The following is a 12,838-nucleotide window of genomic DNA, read 5'->3' as shown; positions in this document are numbered from 1 at the left end:
TTTTTTCCTTTATTTAGGTGATAGTGATGGGTGCTACAAATAGACCTCAAGATGTAGATGGAGCAATATTGAGAAGAATGCCCAGTATGTTTCATATAGGAATGCCTGTAAGTCATTGTGTCTGACTGAAATCATTTTAGCATGTAGAGTACCATATCATGGATAGCTTAGTACTGTATCTCCAGCCTTGCTATGCCAAACACAAATGCCTTTGTATGTCAATGAACTCTTACCCATACCACTTTCTCTTAGAATTACACATGACAGTTCACTCACTCTTGTTCTCTAACTATACCAATTATGGACCATTTCTACATCGCAGTGTAAGTACTTGGGAGAACAACCATTTATGATGTTAAACATAATTTATGATTAGGTTTTAATTGCTCAACTCTCAATTCTACTGGAAACATACCTATAGGTTCAAATTGATTATATCCAGTGTGTGTTCTAGTAGCAGCACTAAGTATGTATCTCATGATGTTATTTTGCAGAACTTGTAGTCTACCCTTCAACTTCTTTGTGAGACTACTGTACCATGATGAACAGACATAATCCAAATGACACTGAATCAAAGCCGAGACAAGTAATTTCTTTGTTGTCATTAACATTTTGAGTATTTCAGTATAAAATATTTAATTTTAATGTAAGTAGTGTAACAGTGTATTCTCAATGCAATACAGTGTATTATTTGACATGTCTTTATATGGAGATTTAGGACAAGAAAATTCTACAACTTTGCATCAATATTACATATAACTATGAAATGTTATTTCTGTGTTTTCATTTTCAGAACAAAGAGCAAAGACAATGTATATTGGAGCTTATATTAGACAATGAATATGTATGTATTTTGGTTTGTGTGATACTACTACCTTGACACTTTCATTCAGTTTATTACAACCCATACAATGCTATGTTATGCTGTATCCTGGTAGTTACGGCCTTGGTTAGTGTATACTCTATCCTGGTAGTTAGGGCCCTGGTTAATGTATACTCTATCCTGGTAGTTAGGGCCCTGATTAGTGTATACTCTATCCTGGTAGTTAGGGCCCTGATTAGTGTATACTCTATCCTGGTAGTTAGGACCCTGGTTAATGTATATTCTATCCTGGTAGTTACGGCCCTGGTTAATGTATACTCTATCCTGGTAGTTAGGACCCTGGTTAATGTATACTCTATCCTGGTAGTTAGGACCCTGGTTAATGTATATTCTATCCTGGTAGTTACGGCCCTGATTAATGTATATTCTATCCTGGTAGTTAGGGCCCTGGTTAATGTATACTCTATCCTGGTAGTTACGGCCCTGATTAATGTATATTCTATCCTGGTAGTTAGGGCCCTGGTTAATGTATACTCTATCCTGGTAGTTAGGACCCTGGTTAATGTATACTCTATCCTGGTAGTTAGGGCCCTGATTAATGTATATTCTATCCTGGTAGTTAGGGCCCTGATTAATGTATATTCTATCCTGGTAGTTAGGGCCCTGGTTAATGTACATGTATACTCTATCCTGGTAGTTAGGGCCCTGGTTAATGTACATGTATACTCTATCCTGGTAGTTAGGGCCCTGGTTAATGTATACTCTATCCTGGTAGTTAGGGCAACAATAATGGCTGAAATATAAATTTCTAGTTCCATATCAGCTTTGATAACTTGGACTGGTAACAGGTAATTTATCCCTGGCTGTAATTGGCTATAATTTCCTTGCCTTCTGATTTGTTCGTATCAGTCATTATTTTTACCTCCCGTAAGGGTACGGGAGGTATTAAAAGGGGAAGGTGTGTCTGTGTCTGTCTGTCTGTCTGTGTGTCTGTGTGTCTGTGTCATCATTTTCTAAAAATCGACTGGCTCAATTGTAATGAAATTTGGGATATATAATCGTTAGGGTAATAGCAAGACCTGATTAGGTTTTGAGCCAGATCTGTTAATGTTTAATTAGAGAAATTTGCATATTAATGAAATCAACTAATTATGCAATATCTTAAGACTGCATACTTCAATTTCAATATAATTTAGTATATTCATTAAACATAACAACATACATTTGTCCTATAAAATTCGTTGATGTATCTTACAGCTTTAATGAATAATTTGCATAATTAACTATTTTTGGTAATTAGGCTATATCTTAAGAATACATACTTCAATTCCAATATAATTCAGTACACATGTTAACCATAACAATCACATGTGTCCTGTAAAGCTTGTTGGTGTACCTTTCAGTGTTAATGAATAATTTGCATAATTAATGATTCTTGGTAATTGGGCTATATCTTACGACTGCATACTTCAATTTCAATACAATTCAGTACATACATTAACCATGACAAATTGTGTATGTCCTATAAAGTTAGTTGATGTACCTTACAGTGTTAATGAATAATTTGCATAATTAATGATTTTCGGTAATTAGGCTATATCTTAAGACTGCATACTTCAATTTCAATACAATTTAGTACATACGTTAACCGTAACAAAGTTTTTGAATAATGAACGATATTCAGTAATTAAGCAGTATCATACACTCTTACATACATTAACCTAAGAAAGTACACTTGTCCAAAAAACAAAGCCTGTTACCATATTTTTTTTTAGTTTAATGAGTTATTTGCATAATTAGTGATTCCCTTACGGGAGGCATTCAGTTTAAATCTGGTCATCACTAATCTGATTCAAAGCACTGATGGCTTTTGGAAATGAATATGCTATTGCACATAGTAGAGATAATAATAGCTAGTTTGAGTATGAATTGCAGATAAAATATGACAAACCAAATAATAGCTAATTTGAGTATGAATTGTAGATAAAATATGACAAACCAAATAATAACTAATTTGAATATGCATTGCAGATAAAATGACAAACCAAATAATAACTAATTTGAGTATGAATTGCAGACAAAATATGACAAACCAAATAATAGCTAATTTGAGTATGAATTGTAGATAAAATATGACAAACCAAATAATAGCTAATTTGAGTATGAATTGCAGTTACAATATGACAAACCAAATAATAACTAATTTGAGTATGAATTGCAGACAAAATATGACAAACCAAATAATAGCTAATTTGAGTATGAATTGTAGATAAAATATGACAAACCAAATAATAGCTAATTTGAGTATGAATTGTAGATAAAATATGACAAACCAAATAATAGCTAATTTGAGTATGAATTGCAGTTACAATATGACAAACCAAATAATAACTAATTTGAGTATGAATTGCAGTTACAATATGACAAACCAAATAATAACTAATTTGAGTATGAATTGCAGACAAAATATGACAATTTAAAACCAAATAATAGCTAATTTGAGTATGAATTGCAGACAAAATATGACAATTTAAAACCAAATAATAGCTAATTTGAGTATGAATTGCAGACAAAATATGACAATTTAAAACCAAATAATAGCTAATTTGAGTATGAATTGCAGACAAAATATGACAATTTAAAACCAAATAATAGCTAATTTGAGTATGAATTGCAGACAAAATATGACAATTTAAAACCAAATAATAGCTAATTTGAGTATGAATTGCAGACAAAATATGACAATTTAAAACCAAATAATAGCTAATTTGAGTATGAATTGCAGACAAAATATGACAATTTAAAACCAAATAATAACTAATTTGAGTATGAATTGCAGACAAAATATGACAATTTAAAACCAAATAATAGCTAATTTGAGTATGAATTGCAGACAAAATATGACAATTTAAAACCAAATAATAACTAATTTGAGTATGAATTGCAGACAAAATATGACAATTTAAAACCAAATAATAGCTAATTTGAGTATGAATTGTAGATAAAATATGACAAACCAAATAATAGCTAATTTGAGTATGAATTGCAGATAAAATATGACAAACCAAATAATAACTAATTTGAGTATGAATTGCAGATAAAATATGACAAACCAAATAATAGCTAATTTGAGTATGAATTGCAGATAAAATATGACAAACCAAATAATAACTAATTTGAGCATGAATTGCAGATAAAATATGACAAACCAAATAATAACTAATTTGAGTATGAATTGCAGACAAAATATGACAAACCAAATAATAGCTAATTTGAATATGAATTGCAGATAAAATATGACAAACCAAACAATAGCTAATTAGTCCCCGCCGGACAAAGTCCGGGACGGGGACTTATGGATTGGGTTCTGTGCGTCCGTCTGTCCGTCCGTCCGTCCATCCGTCCATCCAGAGCCGTTTCTTGGAGATGCCTAGACCGATTTTTTTCAAACTTGGTACAGGGGCAACATACAGTGGCATACATATGCACGTCAATTTGTTTCATGATACGATCCAATATGGCCACCTAGCAGCCATTTTGTTTGCAAATTTTCCCTGTCTTAAGCCATAACTCAGACATGCTTGAACAGATCTCATTCAAAGTTGGTATTAGGACAGTGTTCTATGTCATACATGTGCATATTGATTGTTGTCATGATACGATCCAATATGGCCACCTAGCAGCCATTTTGTTTGTGAATTTTCCATGTCCAAAGCCATAACTCGGACATGCTTGAACAGGTCCCCCCCCCCCCATCCTTTATTGTTGAATGGTTTATTCCATCACATCATCTTGAAGAGTAGGCATGTCCCATGTCCAATGAGGAGACACAACATGAGTAGGCATGTTCCATGTCCAGCGAGCAGACACAACATATCTAAGTCTGTTTGATTTAGGTTCACAAGTGTTGTTGCGTGATCAGAGTAGTGATATCAAGAAAATGACAACATAAACTGCCAGTTCCTTAAAACCCAATCATAGCGGGGTCTATGTCATTCTCAATGACTTGTTTGAATATGAATTGCAGATAAAATATGACAAACCAAACAATAGCTAATTTGATTATGAATCGCAGATAAAATATGACAAACCAAACAATAGCTAATTTGAATATGAATTGCAGACAAAATATGACAGGAAGTGTCTGATTTCACTAGACATTTTGGTTTTTCATAGGTGTCCGGGTGGCATAATCAGATAATTATCAGATTCAGATTTGACCAAGTGAATAGTGTCAGGTGATGCATCATATGACATAGCTGATTGACCAATTTTTTCACAATCTTGCAAACCTTCTAGTGACAAGACTTGACCAGAAACTAGTCTAAGTTCAGTAGAACTTCTTCACATGACTTCAAAGTTGAATAAGTTACCAAGGTATTATAATATCAAGGTATTATAAAATCATAAAGAAGTTGATAGCAGTAATTAATGTAAGGATACTAAAGACAGAAATAAGCTTTGCTGGTTTATCCCTGTAATAATTGTTCAGTGCTAGATTAATTCAGTATGACAATACTCATGACCAAAGGGGTTTTGTCACAAATCGACTTACAACTCATAGTAACAAAGCCCCTCAGGTTATTCATATTTGCCTTGGCTGAACAAAAGAAAAAGATTATGCAGTAAATATCCAATTATATGATGTAAATGTAATACTGTTATGGTTTGTGTTATTTACAGATGTCAGAAGATGTAGATCTGTCTTTAGTTGCCGATGAAACTGCTGGTTATTCTGGTAGTGATTTATGGGAATTGTGTCGCAATGCGTCAGTATTTAGAGTAAAAGACTATATCAAAGAACAGAGACAAGAACAGCAATTACCTCATGAAAGGTAAGAATTGACAATAAATTTGAAGGTAGTATTATTTACAGTTCAGTGAATTGACCAGTCCATAGCAAGCTTATTCAGTTCAGTGATTTGACCAGTCCATAGCAAGCTTATTCAGTTCAGTGAATTGACCAGTCCATAGCAAGCTTATTCTGTTCAGTGAATTGACCAGTCCATAGCAAGCTTATTCAGTTCAGTGCATTGACCAGTCCATAGCAAGCTTATTCAGTTCAGTGAATTGACCAGTCCATAGCAAGCTTACTCAGTTCAGTGAATTGACCAGTCCATAGCAAGCTTATTCAGTTCAGTGAATTGACCAGTCCATAGCAAGCTTATTCAGTTCAGTGAATTGACCAGTCCATAGCAAGCTTACTCAGTTCAGTGCATTGACCAGTCCATAGCAAGCTTACTCAGTTCAGTGAATTGACCAGTCCATAGCAAGCTTATTCAGTTCAGTGAATTGACCAGTCCATAGCAAGCTTACTCAGTTCAGTGCATTGACCAGTCCATAGCAAGCTTACTCAGTTCAGTGAATTGACCAGTCCATAGCAAGCTTATTCAGTTCAGTGCATTGACCAGTCCATAGCAAGCTTATTCAGTTCAGTGCATTGACCAGTCCATAGCAAGCTTATTCAGTTCAGTGAATTGACCAGTCCATAGCAAGCTTATTCAGTTCAGTGCATTGACCAGTCCATAGCAAGCTTATTCAGTTCAGTGCATTGACCAGTCCATAGCAAGCTTATTCAGTTCAGTGCATTGACCAGTCCATAGCAAGCTTATTCAGTTCAGTGAATTGACCAGTCCATAGCAAGCTTATTCAGTTCAGTGAATTGACCAGTCCATAGCAAGCTTATTCAGTTCAGTGAATTGACCAGTCCATAGCAAGCTTATTCAGTTCAGTGCATTGACCAGTCCATAGCAAGCTTACTCAGTTCAGTGAATTGACCAGTCCATAGCAAGCTTATTCAGTTCAGTGCATTGACCAGTCCATAGCAAGCTTATTCAGTTCAGTGAATTGACCAGTCCATAGCAAGCTTACTCAGTTCAGTGCATTGACCCGTCCATAGCAAGCTTATTCAGTTCAGTGAATTGACCAGTCCATAGCAAGCTTAATCAGTTCAGTGCATTGACCAGTCCATAGCAAGCTTACTCAGTTCAGTGCATTGACCAGTCCATAGCAAGCTTACTCAGTTCAGTGCATTGACCCGTCCATAGCAAGCTTATTCAGTTCAGTGCATTGACCAGTCCATAGCAAGCTTATTCAGTTCAGTGAATTGACCAGTCCATAGCAAGCTTAATCAGTTCAGTGAATTGACCAGTCCATAGCAAGCTTATTCAGTTCAGTGCATTGACCAGTCCATAGCAAGCTTACTCAGTTCAGTGAATTGACCAGTCCATAGCAAGCTTATTCAGTTCAGTGCATTGACCAGTCCATAGCAAGCTTATTCAGTTCAGTGAATTGACCAGTCCATAGCAAGCTTATTCAGTTCAGTGCATTGACCAGTCCATAGCAAGCTTACTCAGTTCAGTGAATTGACCAGTCCCATAGCAAGCTTATTCAGTTCAGTGAATTGACCAGTCCATAGCAAGCTTATTCAGTTCAGTGAATTGACCAGTCCATAGCAAGCTTATTCAGTTCAGTGAATTGACCAGTCCATAGCAAGCTTATTCAGTTCAGTGCATTGACCAGTCCATAGCAAGCTTACTCAGTTCAGTGAATTGACCAGTCCATAGCAAGCTTATTCAGTTCAGTGAATTGACCAGTCCATAGCAAGCTTATTTAGTTCAGTGAATTGACCAGTCCATAGCAAGCTTACTCAGTTCAGTGAATTGACCAGTTCATAGCAAGCTTGTTCAGTTCAGTGCATTGACCAGTCCATAGCAAGCTTACTCAGTTCAGTGCATTGACCCGTCCATAGCAAGCTTATTCAGTTCAGTGAATTGACCAGTTCATAGCAAGCTTAATCAGTTCAGTGAATTGACCAGTCCATAGCAAGCTTATTCAGTTCAGTGCATTGACCAGTCCATAGCAAGCTTATTCAGTTCAGTGCATTGACCAGTTCATAGCAAGCTTACTCAGTTCAGTGAATCAAGCAAACTTTGTTCACAGGCTGACAGTTTTAATGATGTAAACATGTCTTGCCATTTCCAAAATACAAATATTTGCCTAGTAAAAATAACTACAACTATAGTTTGGCTTCAGCCTTTGCATTATGTTTTGTGTCTCTTTCTGCATTTTAAATCCGAAAAGGTTCTCTCCGGTCATGTCAGTGATCGCATGTACCAGGATTGCATTTCTGAAGTGAGGTAATGCATGTTGAGGTATATTGTTGAGAGTTATATAATATTGTGAAATATCGAGCACAAAGTTTAAAATGCTATGGAATGATAAAAATAAAATACCTTCACAAGTAGGGCTGATGTCATCCTCTAGTAAACTAGTTGGAGATATATTCAAGCTGGAACGGTTAGAATTTTAGATACAGTTAGTATACCTAGTTAGCTTATACCATAATATAAGGAATATATTATAATTGTGTAATTTCACAAATAAAAGTCCACACAGAACAGGTTTTATTCAAGAAAAATCTAACTTGAAGAAATTCCCAACTTCCAGTTGGAAAAAGAAAGTCTGTGATAAGGAATGTGCAGAAATTGCTGTTGAGTATAGTGCTTTGTAGTCTTGCAATGAAACTGAAAATAAACAGAAAAAAACTATGTCTTCATTATGAGTTAAAAAGACTAAATTTCAAATGTATGAAAAGGAAATGTGATGCACTGTTGATCATTACCACACAACACAAGTAATGTGACTGTTGATTATTACCACATAACACAAGTAATGTGACTGTTGATTATTACCACATAACACAAGTAATGTGACTGTTGATTATTACCACACAACACAAGTAATGTGACTGTTGATTATTACCACACAACACAAGTAATGTGACTGTTGATTATTACCACACAACACAAGTAATGTGACTGTTGATTATTACCACACAACACAAGTAATGTGACTGTTGATTATTACCACACAACACAAGTAATGTGACTGTTGATTATTACCACACAACACAAGTAATGTGACTGTTGATTATTACCACACAACACAAGTAATGTGACTGTTGATTATTACCACACAACACAAGTAATGTGACTGTTGATTATTACCACACAACACAAGTAATGTGACTGTTGATTATTACCACACAACACAAGTAATGTGACTGTTGATTATAACCATACAACACAAGTAATGTGACTGTTGATGATTACCACACAACACAAGTAATGTGACTGTTGATTATTACCACATAACACAAGTAATGTGACTGTTGATTATTACCACATAACACAAGTAATGTGACTGTTGATTATTACCACACAACACAAGTAATGTGACTGTTGATTATTACCACACAACACAAGTAATGTGACTGTTGATTATTACCACACAACACAAGTAATGTGACTGTTGATTATTACCACACAACACAAGTAATGTGACTGTTGATTATTACCACACAACACAAGTAATGTGACTGTTGATGATTATCACACAACGCAAGTAATGTGACTGTTGATTATTACCACACAACACAAGTAATGTGACTGTTGATTATTACCACACAACACAAGTAATGTGACTGTTGATTATTACCACATAACACAAGTAATGTGACTGTTGATTATTACCACATAACACAAGTAATGTGACTGTTGATTATTACCACACAACGCAAGTAATGTGACTGTTGATTATTACCACACAACACAAGTAATGTGACTGTTGATTATTACCATACAACACAAGTAATGTGACTGTTGATTATTACCATACAACACAAGTAATGTGACTGTTGATTATTACCACACAACACAAGTAATGTGACTGTTGATTATTACCACACAACACAAGTAATGTGACTGTTGATTATTACCATACAACACAAGTAATGTGACTGTTGATTATTACCATACAACACAAGTAATGTGACTGTTGATTATTACCACACAACACAAGTAATGTGACTGTTGATTATTACCACACAACACAAGTAATGTGACTGTTGATTATTACCATACAACACAAGTAATGTGACTGTTGATTATTACCACACAACACAAGTAATGTGACTGTTGATTATTACCACACAACACAAGTAATGTGACTGTTGATTATTACCATACAACACAAGTAATGTGACTTGATTATAACCATACAACACAAGTAATGTGACTGTTGATTATTACCACACAACACAAGTAATGTGACTGTTGATTATAACCATACAACACAAGTAATGTGACTGTTGATTATTACCATACAACACAAGTAATGTGACTGTTGATTATTACCACACAACACAAGTAATGTGACTGTTGATTATTACCACACAACACAAGTAATGTGACTGTTGATTATTACCACACAACACAAGTAATGTGACTGTTGATTATTACCACACAACACAAGTAATGTGACTTGATTATTACCACACAACACAAGTAATGTGACTGTTGATGATTATCACACAACGCAAGTAATGTGACTTGATTATTACCACACAACACAAGTAATGTGACTGTTGATTATTACCACACAACACAAGTAATGTGACTGTTGATGATTATCACACAACACAAGTAATGTGACTGTTGATTATTACCACACAACACAAGTAATGTGACTGTTGATTATTACCATACAACACAAGTAATGTGACTGTTGATTATTACCACACAACACAAGTAATGTGACTGTTGATTATTACCACACAACACAAGTAATGTGACTGTTGATTATTACCACACAACACAAGTAATGTGACTGTTGATTATTACCACACAACACAAGTAATGTGACTTGATTATTACCATACAACACAAGTAATGTGACTGTTGATTATTACCACACAACACAAGTAATGTGACTGTTGATTATTACCACACAACACAAGTAATGTGACTGTTGATTATTACCACACAACACAAGTAATGTGACTGTTGATTATTACCACACAACACAAGTAATGTGACTGTTGATTATTACCACACAACACAAGTAATGTGACTGTTGATGATTATCACACAACGCAAGTAATGTGACTGTTGATTATTACCACACAACACAAGTAATGTGACTTGATTATTACCATACAACACAAGTAATGTGACTGTTGATTATTACCATACAACACAAGTAATGTGACTGTTGATTATTACCACACAACACAAGTAATGTGACTGTTGATTATTACCACACAACACAAGTAATGTGACTTGATTATTACCACACAACACAAGTAATGTGACTGTTGATGATTACCATACAACACAAGTAATGTGACTGTTGATTATTACCACACAACACAAGTAATGTGACTGTTGATTATTACCACACAACACAAGTAATGTGACTGTTGATTATTACCACACAACACAAGTAATGTGACTGTTGATTATTACCACACAACACAAGTAATGTGACTTGATTATTACCATACAACACAAGTAATGTGACTGTTGATTATTACCACACAACACAAGTAATGTGACTGTTGATTATTACCACACAACACAAGTAATGTGACTGTTGATTATTACCACACAACACAAGTAATGTGACTTGATTATTACCATACAACACAAGTAATGTGACTGTTGATTATTACCACACAACACAAGTAATGTGACTGTTGATGATTATCACACAACGCAAGTAATGTGACTGTTGATTATTACCACACAACACAAGTAATGTGACTGTTGATTATTACCACACAACACAAGTAATGTGACTGTTGATGATTATCACACAACGCAAGTAATGTGACTGTTGATTATTACCACACAACACAAGTAATGTGACTGTTGATTATTACCACACAACACAAGTAATGTGACTGTTGATGATTATCACACAACACAAGTAATGTGACTTGATTATTACCACACAACATAAGTAATGTGACTGTTGATTATTACCACACAACACAAGTAATGTGACTGTTGATTATTACCACACAACACAAGTAATGTGACTTGATTATTACCACACAACACAAGTAATGTGACTGTTGATTATTACCACACAACACAAGTAATGTGACTTGATTATTACCATACAACACAAGTAATGTGACTGTTGATGATTACCATACAACACAAGTAATGTGACTGTTGATTATTACCACACAACACAAGTAATGTGACTGTTGATTATTACCACACAACACAAGTAATGTGACTGTTGATGATTATCACACAACGCAAGTAATGTGACTGTTGATTATTACCACACAACACAAGTAATGTGACTGTTGATTATTACCACACAACACAAGTAATGTGACTGTTGATTATTACCACACAACACAAGTAATGTGACTGTTGATTATTACCACACAACACAAGTAATGTGACTGTTGATGATTATCACACAATGCAAGTAATGTGACTGTTGATTATTACCACACAACACAAGTAATGTGACTGTTGATTATTACCACACAACACAAGTAATGTGACTGTTGATTATTACCACATAACACAAGTAATGTGACTTGATTATTACCACATAACACAAGTAAATTGTATTAAGTAGCAAGCATGTGACATGATGTCCTCACTCTGCACCTGCGATATTTTCCAATGGAAATGGCGTCTCTAACACACACACACACAAAAAAAAAACCTCAAACCATTGTAACATTGCTAATATGCACCGGAAAGTTTACATACTTCATGGTAAGCTTGATACAGGTCTATACTTTGATTCAATACAGCTCATTGATGGTTACATCCTTGTCTAACACAATTCAAGAATTCACAAGGCATGTCATGATGAAGTGAATTTTCATGGCTCTCAGATTCCTTTGTGTCTCGAAATCTAGAGTCATATCTGGACGATGTATAGTTAATGTATAGTTCATACCTTTTTATAAAAGCAGCCAGATGACTCTGAACGATCTAGAATGAAGCCAATCAATGTTGGAAAAGGTACAGTACAATATAGTTACTTTGGAAAGGTAAATTGGAAATGAATTCAACATTTCGGTCCGTCTACTACAGGTCCGTCTACTACAGGTCTGTCTACTACAGGTCCGTCTACTACAAGTCCCTCTACTACAGGTCCGCCTACTACAGGTCCGCCTACTACAGGTCCGTCTACTAC

At 34.9% G+C, this 12,838-nt stretch overlaps 1 protein-coding gene across 5 annotated transcripts in view; it reads left to right on the top strand.

Moving 5' to 3' along the window:
- The window catches only part of LOC144452008 (outer mitochondrial transmembrane helix translocase-like), a 28,692-nt gene that overhangs the window by 12,856 nt on the left and 2,998 nt on the right, over positions 1 to 12,838 (top strand). For all 5 annotated transcript variants that reach the window (XM_078142989.1, XM_078142984.1, XM_078142988.1 and 2 more), the window contains 3 exons: positions 18 to 107; positions 794 to 844; positions 5,507 to 5,658. In XM_078142989.1, the coding sequence (XP_077999115.1) occupies positions 18 to 107; positions 794 to 844; positions 5,507 to 5,658 (293 nt within the window). The remainder of the gene's footprint in view (positions 1 to 17; positions 108 to 793; positions 845 to 5,506; positions 5,659 to 12,838) is intronic.

Source organism: Glandiceps talaboti, chromosome 22 (genome assembly GCF_964340395.1).
Source record: "Glandiceps talaboti chromosome 22, keGlaTala1.1, whole genome shotgun sequence".
NCBI lineage: Eukaryota > Metazoa > Hemichordata > Enteropneusta > Spengelidae > Glandiceps > Glandiceps talaboti.
This window is presented reverse-complemented; position numbering and strand designations above follow the sequence as displayed.